This window comes from Mesoplodon mirus, assembly GCF_964341445.2.
Source record: "Mesoplodon mirus genome assembly, chromosome: 12".
Classification (NCBI taxonomy): domain Eukaryota; kingdom Metazoa; phylum Chordata; class Mammalia; order Artiodactyla; family Ziphiidae; genus Mesoplodon; species Mesoplodon mirus.
Genome location: NC_138988.1, coordinates 83,231,374 through 83,255,411, shown reverse-complemented (window position 1 = coordinate 83,255,411; position 24,038 = coordinate 83,231,374). Strand labels below are relative to the sequence as shown.

General features: G+C 54.7%; 5 protein-coding genes across 11 annotated transcripts; 2 read left to right on the top strand and 3 right to left on the bottom strand.

The window, feature by feature from the left end:
* The first annotated feature begins 2,909 nt into the window (after positions 1-2,909).
* Positions 2,910-6,181, top strand: LY6G6D (lymphocyte antigen 6 family member G6D). Its single transcript, XM_082638444.1, is given in 4 exon segments — positions 2,910-3,368; positions 3,463-3,621; positions 4,594-4,655; positions 4,657-6,181. Coding segments are annotated over 4 exon segments (450 nt in total). The 5' UTR covers positions 2,910-3,313; the 3' UTR covers positions 4,831-6,181.
* LY6G6C (lymphocyte antigen 6 family member G6C) lies at positions 5,687-8,437 on the bottom strand. Its single transcript, XM_082638445.1, has 3 exons — positions 8,291-8,437; positions 6,803-6,913; positions 5,687-6,352 (listed from the first exon to the last, which is right to left on the bottom strand). Exons 1-3 carry the CDS (start codon positions 8,340-8,342, stop codon positions 6,138-6,140), a joined length of 378 nt encoding a protein of 125 aa, XP_082494571.1. The 5' UTR covers positions 8,343-8,437; the 3' UTR covers positions 5,687-6,137.
* On the top strand, positions 6,922-13,135 carry MPIG6B (megakaryocyte and platelet inhibitory receptor G6b). 5 transcript variants are annotated; one of them, XM_082638441.1, is made up of 8 exons: positions 6,922-7,960; positions 9,315-9,496; positions 9,682-9,744; positions 9,963-10,310; positions 10,469-10,559; positions 10,918-10,958; positions 11,088-11,167; positions 11,296-13,135. In XM_082638441.1, the coding sequence occupies exons 3-8, from the start codon at positions 9,684-9,686 to the stop codon at positions 11,419-11,421; spliced, it is 747 nt and encodes a 248-aa protein (XP_082494567.1). In that variant the 5' UTR covers positions 6,922-7,960; positions 9,315-9,496; positions 9,682-9,683; the 3' UTR covers positions 11,422-13,135. The 5 variants fall into 5 exon arrangements, with proteins under 5 accessions (XP_082494567.1, XP_082494564.1, XP_082494565.1 ...); XM_082638438.1 differs by having other exon boundaries at positions 9,682-10,310; XM_082638439.1 differs by having other exon boundaries at positions 9,682-10,310; positions 11,069-11,167.
* Positions 13,136-13,276: 141 nt separating this feature from the next.
* On the bottom strand, positions 13,277-16,630 carry DDAH2 (DDAH family member 2, ADMA-independent). 3 transcript variants are annotated; one of them, XM_082638437.1, is made up of 7 exons: positions 16,393-16,630; positions 15,189-15,552; positions 14,974-15,073; positions 14,775-14,848; positions 14,480-14,599; positions 13,847-13,940; positions 13,277-13,601 (listed from the first exon to the last, which is right to left on the bottom strand). In XM_082638437.1, the coding sequence occupies exons 2-7, from the start codon at positions 15,483-15,485 to the stop codon at positions 13,582-13,584; spliced, it is 705 nt and encodes a 234-aa protein (XP_082494563.1). In that variant the 5' UTR covers positions 15,486-15,552; positions 16,393-16,630; the 3' UTR covers positions 13,277-13,581. The 3 variants fall into 3 exon arrangements, with proteins under 3 accessions (XP_082494563.1, XP_082494561.1, XP_082494562.1); XM_082638435.1 differs by having other exon boundaries at positions 13,791-13,940; positions 16,393-16,628; XM_082638436.1 differs by lacking the exon at positions 16,393-16,630 and adding an exon at positions 15,691-16,148 and having other exon boundaries at positions 13,791-13,940.
* A 617-nt stretch (positions 16,631-17,247) lies between these two features.
* Positions 17,248-22,306, bottom strand: CLIC1 (chloride intracellular channel 1). The gene is made up of 6 exons (XM_082638443.1): positions 22,054-22,306; positions 19,849-19,958; positions 19,530-19,655; positions 19,269-19,375; positions 18,609-18,790; positions 17,248-17,644 (listed from the first exon to the last, which is right to left on the bottom strand). Exons 1-6 carry the CDS (start codon positions 22,090-22,092, stop codon positions 17,483-17,485), a joined length of 726 nt encoding a protein of 241 aa, XP_082494569.1. The 5' UTR covers positions 22,093-22,306; the 3' UTR covers positions 17,248-17,482.
* Positions 22,307-24,038: the final 1,732 nt, after the last annotated feature.

Genomic DNA, 24,038 nt, shown 5'->3' with positions numbered 1-24,038 from the left:
GGTTGGTGCCTCTGGGCAGGAAGGGGCTAGAGCAGTGCCTGTAGGAATCGGGTTTGGGGAGGGGTCCGTGAAGGTGCTGGGCCCAAGGGGTGTGAGGTCTCTGTACAAGATCAGGCAGATCTCAGAAGTGTCTGTGCCGGTGTTTCCAGGGCCACGGCGATAGTGGAGGAGTCTTGGGTTGAAGGCTGGTGGAGGAGGTGTGCTCCCCAGGTGAAGCTGGCCACGAGGATGAGCGGGGTGATGAGGAGGAGGCTGGGGAGCCGATGCGGCGTGGTGGCTGCATTGCACAGGTCCTGCTCGCAGCAGTGGTGCTGAGGAGTGTAGGAGAGTGACCAGTAAGTGGCATGGCCCTGCAGAGAGCACTGGGTCCTTGGGAGGCAGGCTTTCCGCTTGATGACCTCACTGTTCTATGGGACAAAGAGGGGATGCTGAGGCAGGGGCAGGAAGGAGACAAGGGCCACGAGGCCACAGGAAAGGCAGGACGGATGGCGGTGGGGAAGGCCTAGGGAGTCCTCCCTGAGGTACCAATACAGATGCCACAAACTTTATCATCCTGACACTCGGTAGGAACAGGGTAGCAGGGTTTGGCGAAGTTGTAGGTGTAACAGTGGAGCCGTCTCCGGGCAGGGGAAGTGGCAAGACCTGTGGGGTCGGAGGAGATCAGGCAGGGAGGAGAGGCAAACAGGACAGGTGAGAGGCTGAGCCCAGATTTGGGAACGGGATGCATAGACAGAGGTGATACACAAAGTGGGGAGAGAGGAGCAGTGAAATGGAGGGAAAAACAGACAGAAGTAGAAAAAGAGATACAGAGAAGGGAGGGGGGATAATACAGGAAAAGAAAAAGACACAGAGGCACGAGGGATACAGTGAGTGTGAGAGACACACAGACATGAACAGAAGCCAAGAGAATCAGAGATGAATACAGAGAACGACACAAAAAGCCAGGCCAGGACGGGGAGGGGGTGCCAGTGAAGAAGTTAAGCAGATGGTGCTAAGTCAGATGAGAAAATAGGAATTAACATTGACCAAGGGGCCCAGCAAAGAAACAGGAGGTGAGATAAGGGTCAGGGGAGACAGAGGCTTGTCAAAGATGCCACAGGAAAGAGACAGTTATTCTCAAATGCCTTTGAAAGGAAATTTTTCTTGTTCCACCTCATCAGGCTGTCCTGAGACCATTCCCAGTAGCTTTTCTTTCCAAAACCCCCACAACTCCCTCCTTGGCATTTCTCAGCACCCTCTCCGCCAGCCACCCCCCACCCCCAGAACTCAGGCTCCTCCACAAGCCCCTGCCAGCACCACCACCCCACCCTGCGCCCAGTCCCCAAGGATTCCCCAGCCCACCCTTACCCAGTGCCCCACCGAGGAACAGAATGCAGAGGAAGATGCTGGAGGCGCCCATGGCTGGACCCGGGGCTCAGGAGTCTGGGAGAATGTGATCTGCACCCAGAGATCCTAGAGTTGGAGAGATGGAGCATCTGAGCGAGACAGGGAGGGAGCAGTAAACAAACACATGTAGGGAGTGAATCTGAGGGTGGGGTGGAAGCTGGACCAGATTGGGCAGCCTGACACAGCAGGGACCCTGGCCTCACAGTTCTCACATCTTCCCTGTCTCCTACTAGAGACTGCTCTTGCCTTGAGGGTGTTCTCCATTCCCGCAGCGTTGGTCTGTTACTCTTAGCTGCGTCTGTCGCTCCTGAATGGTGTCTGTCAGCGTCTGTCACTTCCCCTCCTACTCCTTTCCCTCCCTCCCCTTGTCTCAAGCTGTTCTTTGCTCTCTCATCTCCTTGTTTTTGTTTCTCTGTCTTTTGTCCTTCTGTGCATTTAAGTCTGTCAAGGTCACTCTCCTTGACCTTGAGCCCTGGCCCAGACCTGTTTGCAGCCCACATCTGTTGGCGAGCGGCGTTTGAATGTGGACTCAACAATCCCCCACCCACCAGCGCACACAAAGCCCAGCTGCAGCTGCGTAAGGGAGGACGCCACCCAGCTTCCGATCCCTTTGATCCCCCCAAGCTTCAACATTCTTACCCCATAATTATCTCTCCCAGCCTTACTGCCTTAGAGGAAAGAATTAATCATGGGTGTGGCCAGAGGGACTGATGTGTTTCCACTGGTGCAGGGATGAGGGTCAGAACGACCAGGAAGGAAGGCAGCGATAAGATTTGGGGAGTACGGGTGGTAGAGTCTGGAAGACGGGGGCTTAAGAGATTGGGGAGAAGAGCTGCACCTGGGGAATCAGGGCAGAACGTACTGGGAGTAAGAGGCAGACAGGGTGGGGGAGATGTGAGGTGGAGGTGAGGCAGAGGAGACAGGTATCCACTGAGCAGCAGTTTTCAAAACATTTATCTCAGGACCTCTTTACACGCAAAAATTACTGAAGACCCCAAAGAGCTTTTCTTATGTAAGTTATATCAATATTTGCTATATGAGAAATAGAAACAGATTTTTTTTTTTTTTTTTTTTTTTTTGCGGTACGCGGGCCTCTCACTGTCGCGGCCTCTCCCGTTGTGGAGCACAGGCTCCGGACGCGCAGGCTCAGCGGCCATAGCTCACGGGCCTAGCCGCTCCGTGGCATGTGGGATCTTCCCGGACCGGGGCACGAACCCGTGTCCCCTGCATCGGCAGGCGGACCCTCAACTACTGCGCCACCAGGGAGGTCCCGAAACAGAATATTTTAATAGGTTCATTTAAAAATAAAAAAACAATAAACCTTTACATGTTAACAAAACATAGTTTTGTGAAAAATAATTCCTTTTCCAACAGTACTGTGAGAAGAGTGGCATGGCTTTACCCTTTGGGGAATCTATTTAATGTTGGGCTTAATAGAAGAAATAGAAGATGGCTGGGTTTTCACATCTGCTTCTGCATTCAACCTGTTGGGATTTGTTGTTTTGATTGAAGTATCTGAAGAAAATCTGACAGATATGTAGTTGGAAAAGGAAGACGGTGGAGGACCCTCTAAAAGGGCCTTAGGGGCCCGCAGGAGGTCTAGGGCCACCGTTTTAGAATTGTTCCTGAGATGGAGGAGTGTGGGGATGCTAGAGGATGCTGAGAGCTCTTTCTCCTGTGGGGGCCCCTCCCTGTCCCCACTGGGGCCCCGGTGGCTGCTGGAGGAGTCTCTTTCCTTCCTTTTTATTGCCCTATAAAGCCCAAGGCAAGCACAACTGGAGAAAGCCCGTGCGCAGCAACGAAGACCCAATGCAGCCAAAAAAAAAAAAAAAAAAAGCCCAAGGCAAGGGGGATAAAAGGCTGGCAGAGCGGGGCCAGGGAGGCGGGTGGGCGGGAAGGAGAGGCGCTACAGACACAGGCAGACACAATGAACCCCCTGTTTGCTGGGATCCTGCTCAGTACCCTGCTGCGGGCTGCCTTGGGTAAGGAGGCAGCCAAGGCGCCTGTCACAAAGGCCCATCGCCCTGTGCCAGCCGCCCCCCCGCCCCAGTTCCAGCACCCCTTCCCTCCTGCCAGGAAACCGCAAGCGGTGCTATGACTGCGGTGGGGGCCGCGGTGGGGGCCCCGGCGGCTCCTGCAAAGAGACCGTGACCACTGGCGGCCAGGGCAAACGCTGCGGCTTCCTGGAGCGCAAACCCCAACCAGACCTGAGACAGACCAAGCCATCTGGAAACCGTGAGTCCTCCTTTTGTCCCCCTGCCACCAGCCCCTACTACTTCAGTCCTTCTGGCTTCCAGAACCTTCCAGGCTCAGTCTGGCTCTGGGCAGATGGTGCCGCTGTCAGAGTGGAGCGGTCTGTAGCCCCTTCTGGCTCCTGGCACTGAGCCCCTGGAAGCCCGCTGTCTGTGTGGCCACACCCCCTCCTCTTTACCCTCCAGAAAGAGTCTCATAGGCCCATTCACTCACAAATGGGTGAAAAGCTCCCTTGAAGGCAGGGACCAAAAGATTCAGCCAAACTTCAACTTGCAGGCATCAGCTAAGGACCAAGGAGGTATGTGTATGTGTGTATTCTAATGTTTTTGTCTCTAAATAATTTTAGATGGACAGAAAAGTTAATTTTATTAGAAAAATAGTACAGATCAGTACTGTATAGCCTCACTCAGTTTCCTCTCATGTTAACGTCTTATATAACCATAGTACAATTAGCAAAATCAGAAAATAACACCGGTACAGTACAACTAACTAACCTACAGACCTTACTCAATTTAGCCAGTTGTCCCACTGATGTCCTTTTTCTGATCCAGGACCCACACCAGGATCCTACATTGCCTTTAGCTCTCCTGTTTTCTTAGTCGTCCCCGCTCTGGGACGGTTCTGAGTCTTCCTTTGATTCCATGATCTTGACCTTTTTGAAGAGTCCTGATGAGTTATTTTATAGAATGTCCCGCAGTTTGGATTTACCTGATATTTTCTCATGATTAGACTGAGGTCGTGAGTTTTTGGCAAGAAGTGACGTTGGTCCCTTTCAGTGCATCCCATCAGGAGTTCACAAGGTCAGCGTGTGGACTGTGATCACTTGGTTTCAGGGAGGTGTTTTTTGAGGGGCCAGAGGATCCCTTCGGGCTCCTTGAAATCACATCTGCTCTGCCTCAGAAGGCAAGTCCTCAAGCCAGGAGTTCAACAGCCCAATCTCATCCTCTCTCTCAGCCTCAGTGACCTTGATTCATCACCATCCAGCCTGCGTGGCGGCCCATCATTGCAGTCGAGTGAGTGGAAACAGAGGTGGTGGGAGATGTGACTTATATGACCCACAGGGACTGCTGCATCTGCGACCTGTGCAACAGTGCTGTGGCGAGCACTGCAGCCCCCGCGTGCATCGTGGCTCCAGGGGTCACTGCCCTAGCCTGGCTCTTGCCAGGACTGTGGAGCGGGTCGTGGGAGTAGGGCAAGAGAAGGGAGCAAGGGAGCAAGGGAACAAAGGGGATCTGAAGTGAGACGATAAACACTCCTCTGTGAGCCATTAAAATCTATCGACCACTCTAGAGCTGACTGGAAAATTCCATCTTTTGTTGATGGGAGGGCTGAAGGAGTAATATGGGGGCAACCAGTCTCTAGTTTAGGGGTTATCAAGGATCAGTGGACTTAGTTACAGTGGTGCACTCCTTAACCAACTAAACCCCAAAGGACAATGGAGAATATACCCTATGTGACTCCTACATCCTGTTGCTAGGGAGAATCTTCCTTAGCAACGAGGATCCCTGACGGGAACAGCCTCTGGGCTGAGTGGGGGCCACCAGGAATCAATGAGCCTCGTTGTCTGGGTTTGTTCCCCTTCCCCGCATTTGCAACTTGGCTCCCAATATGACTATTTGGAATTGAGAAAGGAAATGTAAGCACTGTGATAGGAGGGTTGCTTGGTGCCCCATGTACTAGGCCAGGTGAGGCCTCTGAATCTAACTTGAGGGACTGAGGCCTAGAAAGAGGGTCCCAGGTCCCATCCCCATGCAACTCTCCTACCCTTTCTGGGGAGCCCTCAAGCCAGACTGCACCTCCTTCTTGGCAGTACATCAGAGGTGTGGCCTAAACTTAAGATAAATGTTGCTTCTCCAAACACTCGGCCCTGTGCGCCACCCCCAGACACTGGAAGAGAGGATGGAAGCCTGCAAAACCTGTTTTTCCATCTGCACCAGCCCAGCCTCTGAGAGAAACTCCCTGAAGGGCTCTTGGGTGAGTGTGAGGGCTGAGAGTGGTATTTCCTGGGAGGGCGCCTCTGACAGTAGATCTTCTGATACACAATTGATCATATACAGACATTTATTACTCAAAATGGAAAGGGGTGAGCATGGGGATGAGGTACGTATGGGAGCCAGGGTTTGGAGGATCAGCTCATACAGTGAGATCATCAGGTCCTTCCTGGGAGCCTTCACTGGGGACAGGACAGAAACCCCATTTCAGGCCCAGATTCCAATCCCTCCTCACATAGTGCACAGGGGAGTTCAGGAGGCAAAGTGCGGAGCCCTTCTAGGAGACGATGGAGGATCTGGAGTGGTGTCGAGGGAAATGGAAAGAGACTCCAGAGAAGCAGAGTGGAGGGTGTGGGATGGAAGGATGGATCGGGGGACCACTGTCTAATTAAAGAAACGTGAAGGGTCTGGAGAAATGCTTTTCTGAGCAAAAGGAAGCAGAGGATATGAAGATAAGAGAGGCTCAGGCTAAGGCAGGTGGGAGGAGGGGCAGCCATAGAGTGAGTCTCACTGCAACAGCCAGAGGCCAAGGCCAGCCAAGGAGGTGAGGAGGACGAGGGCCAGGGCCGGGGTGGGCCGAGGGGCTGGGTTATTGCAGTTGTCCTTCTTGCAGCAGGTGGTGTTATAGGTCAGGCCTAGCTTGTTGTTGGTTTGGTTGAAGGCCTCCCGACAGGGCTCTTCTGGTGTGCCACAGCGTAGGTTGGAGAAAACCCACAGCTTCCCTGGGGTTAGGAGGGGGCAGTGGGGACAGTTAAGATGGGCACCTGGCATGCCTGTGCCCACCGCCCCACCCCATGCACCCCACCCAGGCTTCCTTCCTTCCCAACTCTGCCCTTGGCCCTGCCCTTCTGTATCTCTTCTCAGTCTAACCTTTCTCCTGCACTTCCTTACCCTGGCCCTCACCCCAATCCCGGTCCTATCACTTGCTGCCCATGAGGCTTTGGACCTGTTACTGTCTCTTTTTGAGGCTGTTTTCTCAGTATAATAATAGCACCCACATCATAGGGTTGTCATGAGCATTAATTGAAACAATCCTTGTAAAGACATAGGATGGTGCCTGGCACATAATGATCCTTGGCCAAATATCATTGCTGTAATTCTCTGTTCCACCTCAGCCGCAGCCATAGAGTCTCCCACTGGGCCCCTCTCCCCACTGAAGAAAGGAATGTTACCGAGGTACACATTTGTTGTCAGGCATTGCTGTCCTGGTTCCAGGCGGCAGGACTGCCGGTCCACACAGCCCAGCAAAGGGACCTTGTAGCAGGAGTGACAGCGAATGTCAGCTGGGAAGACACAAGTCGGGCTGAAGTGATGGAGGGTCTGACTCACCTGGGGAAGAACCCAGCTGGTGGGCAGGGTGGAGAAGAGCCAATCAAGTAGGTATTCTGACCTGTTTGTTCCGGTAGGGACAGAGAGGGTGAGTGAAGCAGAAAAAATGTAAGTGGGTGAGGGTGGAGTTGCTCTGTGAATGGCCCACACCTTAACATCTTCCTTCACTCCACCCCATCTGGAGATGAGTCAAGAGAGGCAGAGATACCAACAATAGGGCTGGGGACAGATGAAATGGGAGAATACCACGGGGAAGGAATGGAGGTGGCGAGGGAGGGGATGAAGGAATTCAGAAGAGGTCACAGATGGAGTCTTGAAATAGGAAGAAATATTAAAAGTAAAAATCATGGTGGTTACAACACTTGCAGAAATAGCTTGGAACTTGAGGCTGGCAAGAAAGCCACCTGGGGCCAGATTAGCAATGTATTCTTCACCTCCTGGGGCCGCCAAGAGCATGGGAAGAGGAACCAGACTTGAACTGAATCCTCCCGCCCCAGTAGCTCTCTGACAGAAAGGAAAAGTATCTGGGAGACAGATCATCAGAATCCATCCGAGCACTTTACCAAAATGGAGAGGATGGGTGCAGAAAGGCAGAAGGTGGCACCCCGAAAGTTTCTGCTGCATCCGATTCAAGGTTTGAGGGACGGAAGGGTTCAGTCCGTGGGTGGAGGAGCCTGGTGACTGCACCTCAGTGAAACCCACCTCACCCTGGGGGTGAGCAACCTTGGCATTCCCTCCCTAGAAGGCCGGGAAATCTCCCTGGTTCCCTGGGAGTTTCTGAGAGGTCACTGGAGCCCTCCAGAAAGCTTGTGTTCCTGGAGGTATGCACCTCAGGGAGGAGCAGGGGTGGGGATCTAGGAAAGGCCACTGCTCGAGGGACTGAGCACAAAGTCCCTGATGGAGTAGATGGGAGGAGGGGTCACAAAAGAAGCCCCAGGCTGGTTGCCTAGATTTCTGGGAGGACGCCCTGGCTGAGTGCAGGTGGTGAGAGGAGAAAGCAGGTAAGCTGGATCCTGGAGAGTTCTGTATCAGAGTGGGGCTGGCAGGGGAACTGGATATCAGAGTTTCCAAGGAGTGGGGAACAGGGGACCTGGAACCCTGGGCAGGTTAGAAGAGTGCGTCTTGGAGGCGGGGAAGAGTCTGAAGATGGAGACACGGGTCCTTGAGAAACAGAGCAAGGACCCTGTCACAGGGGGGCACAGGAGAGCTGAGCCAGTTGGGTCTGGGGGCGCTTGGGATCTTGAGTAGTGGGTAGTGTAGGGCAGTGCCTGGGGCAGGGTGTAAAAGTCCTGACCAGGTGAACCAGGTCCTTGGGGCCCCCAGGTGCTCACCTGAGACCCAGCAGAGCAGAGAAGACAAGGTGAGCAGCAGAAGGCCTTTCATGGTGAGGGTCCTGAGAATGGTAGCAACAGCAGCAGCCGACGGAGTAGAATTTCGGGGATCCTGCTCTGGGAGTTGAGTGGCCTTTTTGGAATTTATAGCCACAGCAGTCCCTCCCTCCCTGGTCTCTGGTGGCCCCTCCTTCCCCATTTAGGGAGGGGCTAAGCAGGACCCAGTGGGGCAGTAGGGATGGGGATGGGAGAGAGAGGTGGGGAGGGTAGGTGCACTAGTGGCCAACTCCATTTTGGTTCTTGGTTTCAGTGCAAGACACACCCTCCTGGCCCCCAGGAGTAACATCCCTGTCTGCCCAGTCCTCTGAAGAAGTATCACCAAAGGCCCCTGTGATGTTACGGTGGCTGTGGTGGTAGCAGTGTCTGCTGGTTCCTGGGAAATGGACAATGGGGTGTGGCCCAAGCTGACTGCAAAACTTTGGTCCCTGGGGGGCATTGGTAGGGGTATGTGGGCAGAAACTGAGCACCAAATTCATCTCAGTCCACTTAGTTTTCCCAACCCCTCCTCAGCCACAGGATGGAGGAGTAGGATTTGTGATGTCACCAAGAGCTTCTGTGATGTCAAAGCAGTAGAGGCATGGGCTGGAGCTGCCTGTTAGGGAGGGGCTGCCTCAGGCCCCCTGAAGGTTCTCAGGACCTCATCCTGGCTCCACCTGGGCTTGGCCTGGCCTTTGTTGCTCCAGTGCAGTGAGGGCTGATGAAGTCCTGGGTGTGGGGCTATGCACCTGCTCCAAAGCGCCTCCCTAATCAAAACCTGCCAATTTGGGCGGGCCACCTTGGGCCGGGAGGGATGGAGTGGGCACAGAGGGGTGAGGTAGCAGCTAAAACAAGAATAGAAATAGTAAGAATGGCAAGCATATATTGCTCCTATGTCTCTGCCATTGTTCTAGGCGTTTACCGTGTATTACTTTATTTAGTTCTCACAATACTCTGCCACGTAGGTGCTTTTATTCCCATTTTACAGATGAGCAAGCAGGCCCAGAGAAGTTAAGCGACTTGCGCACATCACACAGCTAGTGGGTGAAGTCGAGATTTGAATTCAGGCAGCCAAGATCCAGAAACTGTGGTGCTCCCGGCGACTGCTACGCTTCAAGAGTTAAAAGTCTGCGGAAGTGCTTGTGTAAAGGGCCCCAGCATGAATTCTAAGTGAGCATTGGTTGAGGGCTGTGAACCTGCCTGCAAGGATTCCCAGAGGGATGTGGGCAGCTGGTGGCCCCTCCCCCACCCCTTATCGGAGCCCCCAGACCTGCGGTCTCCCCCTCCACCCCCCTCTGATTTCCCTCCGGTCTCCTTCGCTGATTCACTGGCCTCCTCTTCCCACCACATCGCAGCCATGGCCTTGGTTCTGCAGCTGCTGCTGCTGCTGCTGTCGAGGGCCCAGGGGAACCCCGGGGGTAAGCCATCCCAGGAAAGTCGGAATGAGCGAGGAAAGACTGAGACTGGAGGAGGAGGCGACCAGGTGGGGGGAGGGGGGGGATGAGATGTGTATGGGAAGATCCAGGATGGCGGGAGGGTAGAGGAGAGGGAAAAGGCGTAAGGGGGAGGGTCGTCTTGCTCTGTGGACTTGCCTTGACCACCGTCCCCCGCAACCCCCCCCCGCCGCCTCCCCTAGCTTCACTGGACGGCCACCCTGGGGACCGGGTGAATCTCTCCTGCGTAGGGGTCTCGCAACCCACCCGCTGGGTCTGGGCACCTAGATTCCCGGCCTGCAAAGGCCTGTCCAAAGGACGCCGCGCGATCTTGTTGGCCTCACCGAGCGGGACCCCCACCGTGTCTCCCGTCCAGCCCTTTGCTGGCCGCCTACGTGCCCTGGACCTTGATATCCGGCGGCTGGAGTTGCTCCTGAGCGCGGGGGACTCGGGCACCTTTATCTGCAAGGGCCGCCAAGAGAACGAGAGCCGTACGGAGCTTCACGTGCTGGGGGACCGTGCCTATTGCAGAGCTCCGGGGCCTACCCACGGTAGGTCCAGGCCTTCACACAAAGAGGACCTAACTCAGACACACGCCCCCGTCAGGGAGGGAAGTTCCCTGGGGGGTTCCTGAGTGGGAGAGCTAGCTCTCCGTCCCCGCACCCTGACCTCGGCATCCACCGCTACCCCGCTTCCAACGTTCCCGCAGGGTCCGTGTATCCCCAGATTCTAATCCCGCTGCTGGGCGCTGGGCTGGTGCTGGGACTCGGAGTATTGGGCTGGGCCTGTTGGCTGCGCAGGTGAGCTCTAGGGGCGGGGCCTGGTTGAAAGGCTCTCGACCACAGGCGGGAGGGGCAGGCCCAGAACTTTCCGCGGGCCAAAACTACATCGAGAGCCCTCGGGTGTGGTTCGGAGACGAATAGGGGAGGTCGGAGCTTGGGGGCGAGGCCATGGGCTGGTGGGTGGAGCCCTAGCTAAGGAAGCCAAGCTAGAGGCCGAGCTGGCTCCAAGCGTGGGCGGAACTATCTGTGCGGGTGGAACCTGGGTTGTTTTGCTGGTCAGAGCCGGCCTGTTGCTGGGTTGTTGTTGGCGCGTCCTGGGGCCCAGAACAAGCGAGACATAATGTGGTTCTTAGAGACTCTTATCTATCCCTTCCAGGCGCTCGCCCCCTCACCCGCCTCGACCACCCCCCAGATTTGGTGAGACTAACTCCACCCCATTTGCCTTCCCCGCACATTCCCCACCCAGTTCCTGAGTCTGAGCCCTTGCTGGGAGCAGACACGTTGGTCACCTTCTCTCAATTCTTCAGCTCTGTCCCCCCCACATAGTTCCACTCGTGAAAGCGGAGCCCCAGAGGCCAGTAGAGGAGGAAGAGCACAAGATTGCAGGGGACCTGGACCAGGAGCCGGTAAAGGCTTGCGCGGGGGGGGGGTCTGGCCAGAATCCGTGAGTAAAGTGGACCAAGAAAGACAGAGGCTTGGATCCCCAAGGGAGTCAGACTTCTGAGACCCTCCTACCTTCCTCCCCACCTTTCAGAGCCTGCTCTACGCAGACCTGGATCATATGGCCCTCAGAAGATCCTGCCGACTGTCCCCAGTGGTCCCTGCTGATGCCTCCACCACCTATGCGGTTGTAGTTCGAAAGGAAGCCCTTACTACCTAACAAGCTGGGGACTCCCAGCTCTCCATAACACCCCTCCCCTTCTTGGCCCTTCACCTGGAAAAGGAAGGCACCGTGGGATAGAAATGAGCACTAGACTGGGAGTCAGGAGACGGAGGATCCAGGCTATCTCTGCTGCTGATCTTGGTCCTTCCTTACCCCCATCTCTCACACAGCTTTCAGGTCTCCTTCACCACTGATGTCCTTAAACCTGATCAAGCCCTGTCTCCCTATCTTAAGACATCAACAACTCCTAGATTTTTGCTGTATCTCTTCCCTTCTCTCCACAGTCAAGCTCTTTGAACCAAGGGCCTACACCTGTCTCTTCCATTTTTCTCTTCACTCCACTCCCACTGCTCACGTGCTCTCCGTGAGCTTGCCAGTGATGTCCTAATAAGCACACCCACTAGACATCTATTAGCATTCATCTGGCTTGGCCTTTGATCGCTCTTATTTAAGCTGTCTTTCTTTAATGCTGTTGTCTTCCTTCTGGACTCCTCCTCCTTGCTCCCTACCCCTACAGTATTCTCCACCATTCCAGGTTTGTCTTTTCCTTTATCTGCCTTCTCCCTCTCCCGGGATGCTATCATCCACAGCCAGTCCTCAGCCTTTTTCTGTGCAACATCCAGAACTCTCTCCAGTTCAGATCTCTGATATGAGATTTCCAAACTGTCCCTCAGACATCCCTGCCTGGCTGGCCCTAGGCATTCTGCACACAGCAGGTCCAAAACCCAACTCATTGTCATCTCCCAAGCCACTTACTTAATCTTTCCTCCTCTGCATTCTCTCTTGATCAACCCCATTGCCCAAGCCAGAAATGGAGAGTCATGTAGACCTCCTTCCTCTCACTCCCACACGATAAACCAAGTCCTGTCTTTCTATTTTAATGTCACTGTCAAATCCACACCCTTTTCACTCCCAGCACTGCCACCTGAATGTACTCTTTACTTCCTCCCTGGATTACCCATAGCCCCACCTCATCCTCCTGCCCTTGTTCTCCTCCCTGAAGCTAGAGATATTCTCCCCAAATGCTAACCTGCTCCTGACAGCCTATATTTCAGCAGTATTTCAGCTCTGGGCCCATGGGCCTCAGCTTTGGGTTCAAGGTGCTACATTACTCTACTTACTCTCCAGGCTTATCTCTGTCACTCAGTGCCTAGAACAGGACAGCCTTAGAGAAATTCTCCCCAGCCCCCAAATGTGCCTTTGCCCAGTGCAATTCCTTCTTCCTGGATTAGCCTTTGCCTCCTCCCCACTATCTGCCTGGCTAATTCTTACTTATCCTCAGGACTCAGTTCAAGTATAGCCTTTTCTGGGAAGCTATTTCTGACCCACTTTGCCCACCCCTGCATACACTCTGATGCCCTAGGGAGCCCCCTTATTTCTCTCATAGCAACAACCTCCTGTGAATTGTTCCATTACAACCTGTATTTCAATTTATAAGAAATTTTCATGTACTGTGAGTCCCCTGATATCAGGAGACTGACCCTTTTTATATCACTGCTAAGCCTCAGTAAATGAGTGAAAATGAATATCCCTGGAAATGTCATTTCCTCCTATCCACTAGGGATGGGCTGTTGATCTCCCAGTCTCTGAATCATCTGACATTTAGATAAATTCAGTGAGTGATTCACCCATATTTTTTCTCTGCCCTGTACATGCTCCCCATCATAGAAATTCTGTCCTGTCCATCTTGTGCCCAAGCAGCTATGACAGGGCTGGACAATGAGTCAGTGAGCACTGAATAGGGTTTGATGAATGAAGGAGGCCTCCTTCCCAGCACTGACCCCAACCTCAGGTTTCAGCCCTGCCCTTGACCCTCTGCCCCATAAGACACCAGTCGCAGCCCAGTCGCAGCCCATTCTAAAAGGTCAGTTCTATTTTATTAGTTCTTGGGGAGAGGACTCACCCTGTGACCTCCATCCTTCTTCTCACTCTATGCCCTCCCCCTACCTTGGGGCCATCTCCCCACTACTACCTATTCACTGTCCTCTATCTAACCTTCCTTCCCCTTCTACTCCTATGCCACCCTGCCCCTGGTCAGCCAGGACCCCAAGGCCAGGCTCTCAGCTGTGGGGGCGTGTGCTGAGCACCAGGCAGAGGGAGCTGAGCCCAGCGCCTGCCTTCTCCAGTTCCGAGCAGGACACAGGTACCAGGGTGACATCAGAGAGCTTCTGCAGTGCCTGCAGGGAGGACAGTGTGTGGGAAGAAGAGAGTAAGACCCCAAGGCCCACAGCCAGGGCCCCATTTCAGCCAGCTAGAGTGGCCCCACCCTGGCTTCTAGAAAAGGTACCCCTTCTTCCTCCCACTAGGGAGGTCTGAGCCCCATTTCTCTGGTTGTTGGTGGTGGTGGAGCTCCTGCCTTCTCTCACCTCCTGGCTGTTGGGCAGGTCCCCGCCTCCACGGTGCAGGAGGAAAGGGGGCATACCAGGCAGCCCAGGACGCAGAAAGAGACAGTCAGCCGCTGCATCATCTGGGAGGGTCAGGGAGGCATAGGGGTGATCCGTCAACACTGCCATTGCCTGGGGGAGAGGAGGGAGGAAGCATGCAAGGCTCAGAGCCTCTCCACAACTGAGTCCGGCTGCCCTACCACCGCTAAGGGCTGGGGCCAGAGTTACATTATTGTGGAATAATAATGACAGCAATCACATAGCACTTACTATGTGTCAGGCACTAAGCGCTTTAATTAACTTGTCTAATTTCCACCTCGGACTCACACGCAGTTCTTTCCACCTGCTACCCACTCCTCGCCTACTTCAGACCCCACGGGTCGGTCCTATCCATCCTTCAAGACACAGCTTGGGTGCCCTTTAGGGAGTTTCTTGAAACTCGGGAAAACGATGTTAATTGCCCCTGTTCCTCGGTGTTCCAGCTGTCTGTCCCGTTTATAGTAACTTCTTTTCACACGTGTTTTCACATAGATGGACAGCTCCATGAGGGTAGGGGTTGGAGTTAATTAATTCTCAGAGCCTCCCAACTCCCCGCCTGCCAGGCCCGGAGCCACGCCCACTTTTGTTGGCCGCGCCCCAACCTGCCCCACCCCAGCCCCGCCCCTTCTCACCCTGACAGCTTTTTGGGCAGCCTCGCTGCTACCCGCCACCACAGTGCGGGGTCCCCCCATGCCGCAGAGGCCACGCAGGTGGGAGGGGCTCGAGACCGGCACCGTGGAGACGGCAAAGTCCTAACGGGTACAAGGGAAAGTATTCAGGGACGCGGGAAAGGTGAGAGGATACCTTCAAACAGGCTGCTCTCAGCCTCTTCCTCCTCAGCACGGCCCGCCCCGCGCCCCCGCCCAGTCCCTCAGACCCCCATCCGCTCCCTGCTCCCCCCCACACAAGGCTAGTCCTGCTCCTCACCCGGAACGTGTCCGCCACGATCTCAGCTCCTCGGTGATTAGTCCACTTGGAGAGGCCTACGAAAAACTCCCGGCCTGAGCCCAGGGAGGCCGTCGAGGTATGAAGCGGGAGTGGGTTGGAAACAAGGCCCGAGATGGCCCAGTCTCCCAAAGTTTGCTTCCCTGTGCCAAGCCCCAGGGTGCAGGCACCCCAGCCTCACCGGTGAAGAGAACATCAGTGCCATCCAGCGTCGCGTTCTCGTCCCCCATCTCCACAATTCGGAGCCCCAGGTCCTGGAGGGCTTTGCGGACGCCATCGACCTTAGGGCAGGAGAAGAGGGCGCGAAGCGGAGACATTCCCACCCCCATTCTTCCCTTAAGCCCCAGACGTCCAGATCCTCCCTTCCCCCTACCCGACCCGTGCCCAGGCACTCACCTCCGGCCTGCGGGCGGGGCTCCAGGGCCGCGTGATTAGGGCCGTATCCCCTTGGATCACAGCGGTGTCACCAAGCAGCGGTCCCAGCGGCAACGACTCTTCAGGAGGCAGTTCTAATAGCTGCAGCCCCAATCGCTGCCTCAGTTTACCCCCCAGCACCCCATGCTCCCTCTGAGCTTTGGCTAGGTCCAGAGCCGGGAGGCCAGCCCCCGCACCCTCCCCCGACGCCAGGCTCTCCGGGACCCCCCGGATCAGGGCATGGGAACAGCGGCCCAGCCCCTCTCCTGGCGTCCCCATCCCATCCACACAGACGCCCCCTCCGGCTGCGCTGATTTCTTAGTTGTCTTTTTTTAACTTCACCTGTCTGGGAGAAGAAACAGAACGGGGGTAGGCAGAGAGAGAGACATGCAGAGAAGGGCATAGGGGGATGGTTAAAAGCGCCCGGGTCTTCCTCCTGCCATCTTCGGGCGCCCCTCCCACTCCGCCCCACCCCCCTCCAGACCTTCCTCTCCTGCCGACCCCACTCCACCCCGCATCCTCGCGGGTCTGCTGCTTTAGGAGAAGTCCGAGGAACGAGATCGGGATCCCTAGTCTCCAAAACACCTGTTGCCCCTGCTCGGGGGCTTCGAGAGGTCCCTGCCGGGCGCCCCTCTTGGCAGCCGCTAGGATGCGCTCACTCCCAAAAAATGCAGCGGCCCCGCCCCCTTAACCCTCTGCTGCTCGCTGCCTTAGGGACCCGAAGTGCGGCGAGGAACCCACAAGGGTTATGGGACAGGAGGAGACAGCTGGGGAGAGAGTCAGGACCTGGGGGATGAAAGCCCTGGGTGTCCGAACGAGAACGGGAGCGAGGGACAAGGAGGGAGGAATTAGAGCCTAAGGAGTTAAACATCCTCTCCACCCTGGCGGGTCAATCCGTTCCTAGCGCGACCCAGTGTAAACCAGACTGAGTCCCGGAGGACTGGGAGAGGTCTAAAACGAAATCCGAGGGGCGGGGAAACGGGGGGGGCGTGGTTCTGGGGAGCAGGCACCGCTTCGGGCGCCAGGACCGGGTCCCCCAGTCTCCCGATCCATCTTCCCCAAAGTCCACCCCGACTCAGCTCCGCACCCAAATGTCGACCCTCCGCACTGTCCGGCGCAGACACGGGCCCAGCACCCCCAAACTCCCCCCCCACACGGTCCGAGGAGCACCTCCCACCAGACTCACCTCCTGCGGCCACCCCCACTCTTGCAGCTCTGTGCTCTTGGCTGGGGCCCCACCCCCCTGAGGACAGAGTTGGTGAAGAAGAGAGTCGTAGTCTTCAAGCCTCGGGGTTTGGAGCTTTGGCTTTGAGGGGTCCCCGGGTAGGCGCGCTCAAGTACTACAGTGGGTCGGGGGCGCGACGGTCTGGCGGCTCCGGGGCATTGTCTAAGCGGGACGGGGCGGGGCGCCTCGATGCCACGCCCATTCCGCCCCGCTTTGCCGCGCCCACTCCACCCCGACTGTGCCCCCCTTCTCGAAATTCGGCCCCGCCCCATGAGCTCTGCCCAGACCCACCCAGATCTGGTTGGCTCTGGCGGCTGGGCTGCGAGTGCGACATGGAGCACAAAACAGCGCTATGGTGGCCCCGCACTAAAAATGGCAGCCCCGTCACAAGCACCCGTCTTCTAAATTCCTGGTTTCTGCCAGGAGTTCAAGGTCATTGACCCACTCTTCATTCCGTGTTACTCACACTTCAAGCCCCCTTTGTGTAAAAACACTAGATTTCCTTTTTTCCTTTAAAATTATTTTTGGCTGCGTTGGGTCTTCATTGCTATGCGCGGGCTTTCTCTAGTTGCGGTGCGCGGGCTTCTCATTGCGGTGGCTTCTCTTGTTGCGGGAGCACGGGCTCTAGGCGCGCGGGCTTCAGTAGTTTTTGCACCCGGGCTCACAGGGTCTGGAGCACAGGCTCAGTAGTTGTGGCACACAGGCTTAGTTGCTCCGCGGCATGTGGGATCTTCCCGGACCAAGGCTGGAACCCATGTCTCCTGCGTTGCCAGGTGGATTCTTAACCACTGTACCACCAGGGAAGTCCCAAAGCACTAGATTTTCATTCTGTACTTTATTACTGAAATACGTTGTCCTACCCACCCCACAGTAAAAATCTCACCCAGATCCCCCATCCTTTCTCCTCATCCCCCCAGCAAGCCCTGCACAGGTGCTCCAGGATTCTATGCCCACTGGCCATTTTGGAGTGTGTCCATTGGGTAACCATGTGGAAACCACCCAGGGCCTTTGTGGAGAAAATGGAGGGGGGCGAGGGAGCTCCAGGAGGGGCTTATTTGAGGGCCTTGGCCACTTGCTCATAGGCCAGCTCGATCTCCTCATCATCTGGACAGGTGGAGGCAAACTCTTCCCGAGCATAGGCATTGCGCAGGTACCTATGCACTCCCCGAAACACATCTGGAATGGAGAATCCTCGATACTTCTTACATACCACCTAGGGGTGGGGAGAGGAGAGCCAGTAGGTTAGCTTCAGGGAAGTCACATTGGCTGCCATGCTCTTGGTCTTTCCCTTATCCCAAGGCCTCATGATAAAATCCAGGCATTCAAGTAGGTCCACTATCTGGTTTCTCTTCCGATGATTCTTACCTCCCATATGAATCATCTTCAATAATCTTTCTTAACTCCTCACTGTCTTGTAAGGCCTTCATCCTTCCTCTCCGCTTACTAAAATACTGGCCATTTATAACCAGCCCCTTTTCAGGCCACCCCAGTCCATGGTGCTAGTTTTCCCCTCTTGATTTTGAAATATAATTCACAAACCAAAAATTCTCCTCTTGAATTTCCACAGCAACTTTTTTCTACTTTTCATTTGGCTTTTAATCATGTATTATTAATCATGTGAATGTTTTATCTTCTCAGCTAGATTTCTAATCCTTTGAGGGCAAGGACCAATCACCACATATCTTGTCTTTCAGTGCCTAGTAAAGAGATTTTCAGTACACAGTTCTGCAGCAGACTGACACTGGGCCCACGTTTCAGAAACTAAACCGTAGCTTTGAACTATGACAAAAACATGGGAACCAGCAGTTTTCATCTTCCACAAGAGGAAGTGGAGACTGAAGCTATAGACTTAAAACTTTGATTTTAGGAAAAGCCTGCTCTCTGATCTGGGGATTTGGCAATGACAGAGACAGGAAGAGCATTCTTTAATGTTAACACTGGGATGTGTTACCCTAGGCCAGTCTGTTTGCACCCACACCTTGCATCGTAGAATGTAATTCTCTCAAGTAGTGGTCTTGCCAGCAAAGACAGCAGAGAAGGAATGGGGTGGTGTCTGCTATTGAAAACCACCCTAAGAAAGAAAGCACCTTTGGAGTGATTGTCATGGGAAGCCTGCGTGGGAGCCCCTTAAAGAACCATCCCAGCGACCACCCTCTCCTCCCACAGTGACCACTCACCTGTACTATGTGGAGCTTTGGCAACAGGTTGCAGTCAGCCAGAGTGAGCTCATTGCCATCCAGAAACTTCCTCTGAGAGATGCCCTCATCCTCAGCGCTGGTCTCATCTACTTCATCTGGGAGAGGGGATGTCAAGTAATTGTCTAAAACTTTCAGGGCTTTCAGGAGTCCCTTCTCCAGGTCTGTGCAAGAGAAGGGAGTTGGTAAGAACATCAGAAGACTGACATAGTCCAAGAAGGCCCATGAGGGGGTGAACACTAATGGTGAGGCCAGTCCAAAATAATAATAGCTAACATTAATGTAGTGCATTTTCTCTGTGTTATTCTAAGCAATTTACACACAAAAACTCATTTAATTCTCACATCAACCCATGAAGTAGGTACTGTTATCCTCATTTTATAGATCTGGAAATGGATTTGCAGAGAAGTTCAATGAATTCCCCGAAGTCACACAGCTACTAGAATTTGTACTCAGGTCATCTGGATCTAGAGTCTCTCTCTCTCTCTCTCTCTCTCACTGTCTGTCTCTCTTTTTTTTAAATTGAAGTAAGATTTGCCAACATCTGCTCCATCTCCCTGGTATCTGAATGTCCAGGTGCCCCTACTCACTGGATCTTTTCTATTCCTCCTAGGACCCAGGCCTCCAACGCACAAGACTCACTATCATTGAGAGCTGGGTTTGAATTCTTGATGTAGGCAGAGAATTTGGCAAATATGTCCAGCCCAGCTGTGTTGGATTCAGGGTTCAGAGCTGCCAGCTTGGGGTACCTAGAAGCCAATGGGACAAACAGGATAAGATATCTTCTGAGGAGGAACCTCAGCTCCCCTGCCGCAGCCCCACCACCATCTCTGTTTTTCATTTCTTCAACCTCTCTCTCCCAGAGTCTCCCAGCCCTACTCCCCTTTCCAAGTTCCCCTATACCTGGGAGGGCACAGCACCGCCTCCAGAAATTCCTCAATCTTGTTGGTGTCTGTGTGCACTTCAGTGCCATACAGCAGGAATGGGAGCTGCCCTCCTGGGCACAGCTTCTGCACCGTCTCAGTCCGCCTGGAGGAGAGACCAGGCATTAGGACAGGAAAAGGGGGTTAGGGAGACCCAGAAAGGAGAGATGGGGAGATGTGGCAAAGGGGCTCCAGATGGAGAGGAAAACAGTTCTGGATGGAAGGACTCAGGTGGGTGAGTGTGTAAGTGTGCATGTGTGTGTGCACAAGGGAGTTTAGAGGAACAGAAGTGCACCTACCTTTTGGTGTCAACAGTGGTGACATTGAAGGTGACTCCCTTGAGCCAGAGCACCATGAACAGTCTCTGGGAGAAGGGGCAGTTCCCGATCTTGGCCCCATCACTGCCAGCCTGGAAAGCAACCCCCAGCCCAAGGTTAGGCCTGGTGCACCCCACTCATCCCCAGGCCATTCTCTGAATCTCCGACTCCCAGACCTAGCTGGTTTCTGCCTAGTCATGACACATACTCAGTCTCACCGCTAAAAGCACCCCTCCAGAACTGGGCTCTCTACCCTGGGGTCTGGATCAAACCTAAGATGGGTCAGTGAGAATATCTTCTGCAAAGGTAGGCTTCTGGTTCCCCAGAGAGTTGAGGACAGATGGAGGTAGGCAGAGGGAATGGGCTTTGGAGAATTTGGAGGATTTGGACCCTAGAGGGGGAAGACAAATGGTGGTGTAGTTAGTTTTCTCTGTACTATTCTAAGCACTTTACATACAAAAACTCATTTAATTCTCACATCGACCCATGAAATAATGCCTAGAGGGACTTTGGTGAGGCTAGAGTTGCGGGCTGGAGGCCTGGATTCCTGAATGGCGTAGAGTCTGAGAACAGGAGAGGTGGGGCAGGGTTTGGCAGCAGGAGTTCTGGTTCTCTATACCTCTACCCAAGCAGCTGGGTGGGGAGTCAAGGGGCTCAGAGCCTCGCCCTAGAGATGTGGAGGGCCTTGCAGAGGGGGGCTGCCCTCTAATCGGCAAGTAGTGACCTCATCCCCCAAAGGACACCTCCCCGTTAGCTGAGGGTGATTCATCTCACTGTGTCTCCGGGCTCAGCAGCTTCCTTCCTGGTAAGCAGTGGGGGCAGGGACCTGTGAGGCTGAGGCCTGGGCAGCAAAGGCCACCTCCCTCTTCCCTGGGCATGGCTGGAGTCTCCCAGGACAAGTTCCCTGGCTCCAGATAATCTTCCTCACACAGGACCCAGGGCTGGAATCTCTGTAGCGCAGACTCACCCAGGAGTAAAAATAAAAATAGCCCCTGAGGCAAGTGTGAGAGTGAGGTGGGGACCACACTTAAGGGGGTCGACCCAGGCACGGCTGAGGGAGAGGGAATGGCTACCGGAGAAGCCCCAGCATAAAGGAGAGGGAGAGACGGGCTGGAACACACAAAGGCTAGATGAACAAAAGCGGGGAAGTGGAGAGAAAGGAGGCTGGAAAGTGAAGGGTGGGGAGAATGGGTGAACCGGGAGTTACCGACGGAGGGGGAGGTCGCTAAAGGGAGGGAGGGGCACAAAGAAGAGGTCCAGAGAGGGGAGAGAATGCAGTGCTAGTGGGGAAGGGAGCGGGGCAGAAACGGCAGCCTGCGGTTTCGATATGCAAATGCCTTGGGACCACCTCTCCTCCTCCACACCCGCAGAGAGGACAGAGCTGGGGCAACTCTTTTTCTTCTGCTTCTGTAACCCCCAAACCCTAAACGCCCTAACCCAGCTCTCCTCCTTCTGCTCTCTCTCCCCATCTACCCTCGTGGTGGCCAGAGCTCAACTCTCATCTCCTCGCCACCACCCTTTCTCTCGCTCCTCCAAGTCCTCAGGACACTCGTTCTCGACCCCATCACCTCTCTGAGCCAGCTTCTGGAACTCCACTCCCATTCTCCTGTCTCCTTCCACCCCACCAATTCTTCCCAGTTCACCTGGTCCCACTCCCAGGCCTCCGGACCACACCCTCTTCCTTGAAACCTCCCCCGCCCCGACACCCCCCCAATCCAAGTCTCCCCCACTATGCTCCTCACCCTCTGATCTTCTTGTAGGGCCTCATCCGGATGTTCCCCTCTGTCCCACCCAAAGCCTGTAGGTTTCCTGCTGCCCCCTACTCTCTCGGTCCTCCTATCAGCTGTCCCCCCACACCCACTCCCGTCAATCTTCTCAGCTCCTGGGAACCCTCCCTTTTCTCTACTTTCCTGTCCTTCAGGCTGCTGGAAACGTGCACTTCTACAAACTTTTCAGGGTTGAGCCTAGATTTCTCATTACCCGCGCACACATCAAATGTCTTCCCCTCCCAAAGCCCGGCCACCACCACCCCAGGCCCCTGCCATACACGCCCTAAAGACTGCACGTGGGTTTGGGGGTGGGGATCAAAGAGGAAAGGGATTAGGGAGTTAAGGCTGGAGCTGGGGAAAAGTGCGAGTTGCCTTCCAGTAACTCGGAGGGGGGCCTAGGAGGGAGAGGTGTTCTTACCTTCACGAACAATTCGACCTGCGGTTGTTCTTCGGCCATGGTTGCGACGGGGACCAGGAAGCGGCCGTCCCTGGGGGAACTGGGAGGGGGCGGGGCCAGGGAGAAGGCGGTCTCACAGAAAAGATTCTCTCCCCCAGACCTAGGACTACTCGCCCTGCAGCGCCGCAAGAGCCCGATCAGACCCGCTCACTCCAGACGCGGCCTCTCGACCAGTCCAGCGTACTCCACACCCAGCGGATCTAGCTCTACCCACTCCCGGGCTGGATCTGGGAGCTGACTCACGGACCGCCCCGCCCTGAACCTGCGGAGGGGACGGGCGCGGGGGCGGAACTCGATGACCTAGGGAGTGGGCGCGGAGGGGTGAGCCTCAGGTCTCCCAGATGATGGGGAAGGGGGTGTTGAGGAGAGGGAATCCTGGGAAACTTCTTGTGTCCCTGCCAGTCTCCTTGAACAAGGGACTTTTTTCTGCCTCAGTTTCCCTGCTTCATTAGTCAGAGGACACTCCCACTCAACCCTCACACAAGAAATCTGAAACCGACTGCTTGAGCACGTCCATGAGGGCCCAGAGAGGGAATTTATAGAAGGGAAAGGTGGTCCTTTATTACTTTCTCCAAGTTCCCTCGGAACTCCAGTCCAAATTCTGGGTTGCTAGGACTGTGGCCCAGGAGAGGGACTTGCAAGTGGAAGCTGGGGTTGGAGGAAGAGAGCGGTGAGAGGTAGGGCAGGGGTGGGGAAAGGAGATAACCAGGCCTTGTGCTGGGGAAACAGAAAGCTGAGCCAAGGGACTTCATCACCGGCGGAGATACTCTCCCGCTCCGTAGCCTGGTCAGCTTTAATGCTTCTACTTCTCCCCGCCCCCCCATCTGGGGTCCTTTCCTGTGCCCCTTGCCCTTTTATCACTGACGGGTTGCCTTGGAGTTGGGGTGGAAGCATGGGGTTATTGTGGCCCCAGAGTAGAGCTGCACCGATGCTAGGGGCTGGTGGTAGCTGGTCCTATCATGGGGGAAAAAAGTGAAGATCAGACAGAATAGTGTGAGTGGAGTCCTCAGAAGGACTAAGGACTCCGCAACAAGAGAAGCCACCGCAATGAGAAGCCCGCGCACAGCAATGAAGACCCAACGCAGCCAAAAATAAATAAATACGGAAAGAAAGAAAGAAGTAGAGAGGACAGAGGAAGAAGAGTTCTCTCCCTCCCTCCCCAATAACCTTGATTTTGAAGGTTCTATCAAACCCTTTATGATCTGCTGAAAAATAGCCCAAAAATATGTCCTCCAAACTGGACATATGCCAGCCTCCACATTTGAATCTCTCTCCTATCCAGCCATCCCTTTCTTCCTCACCACCCTCTGTCTAACAGGACACCTACAGTTTCAGAAAATCATGGTGGAATGCAAGGACATAGGAGCAAAACAGGGCTTGAGACTTAAAGAAAGGGAGAGAGTTGGGGGAGGAGGGGGTGGAGTGAAGAGAGGTGCTGGAACCAGCAGTTAGCGGTTTCCTCTCATGCTTCCTCTTCTGTGGGTTTTCTCCTCCATGGAGGAAGGCCTTTCTCTGTCCTCCTCAGAGAGGGGATATATTTGGTGTTTGCTCCCTTGAATTGTAACATCCGATAAGGATGCAGAACGATTCAACGAGTATGTGTTTGTTGGTGGGGAATCTCCTCCAGGGTGACCCTCAAAATCTGCACACATATGACCCCTTCCATCTGAGGAAGGGAGGTCAAAGCAGCGCTACTTCTCAGGGTCCTTTTCTGCTCCAGCTGGTCCATGTCCACCAGAGAATCTGCCCCACAAAAATCTCCCTTTTGGGAGAAGCCTCAGGCAAATGGGACCAGCCCTGAACTCAAACAAGTTTGACAGCTTCTCCCCTGCCTCTCTTTCCCTACAGCTTTTATAGCTAGAGCTGCCTTGATCAATATTGACTTTGGCTAGCTGGCATGGCTACCCACAAAGTATTTTTCCTTAATTTCTCAGGTAACAACAGGT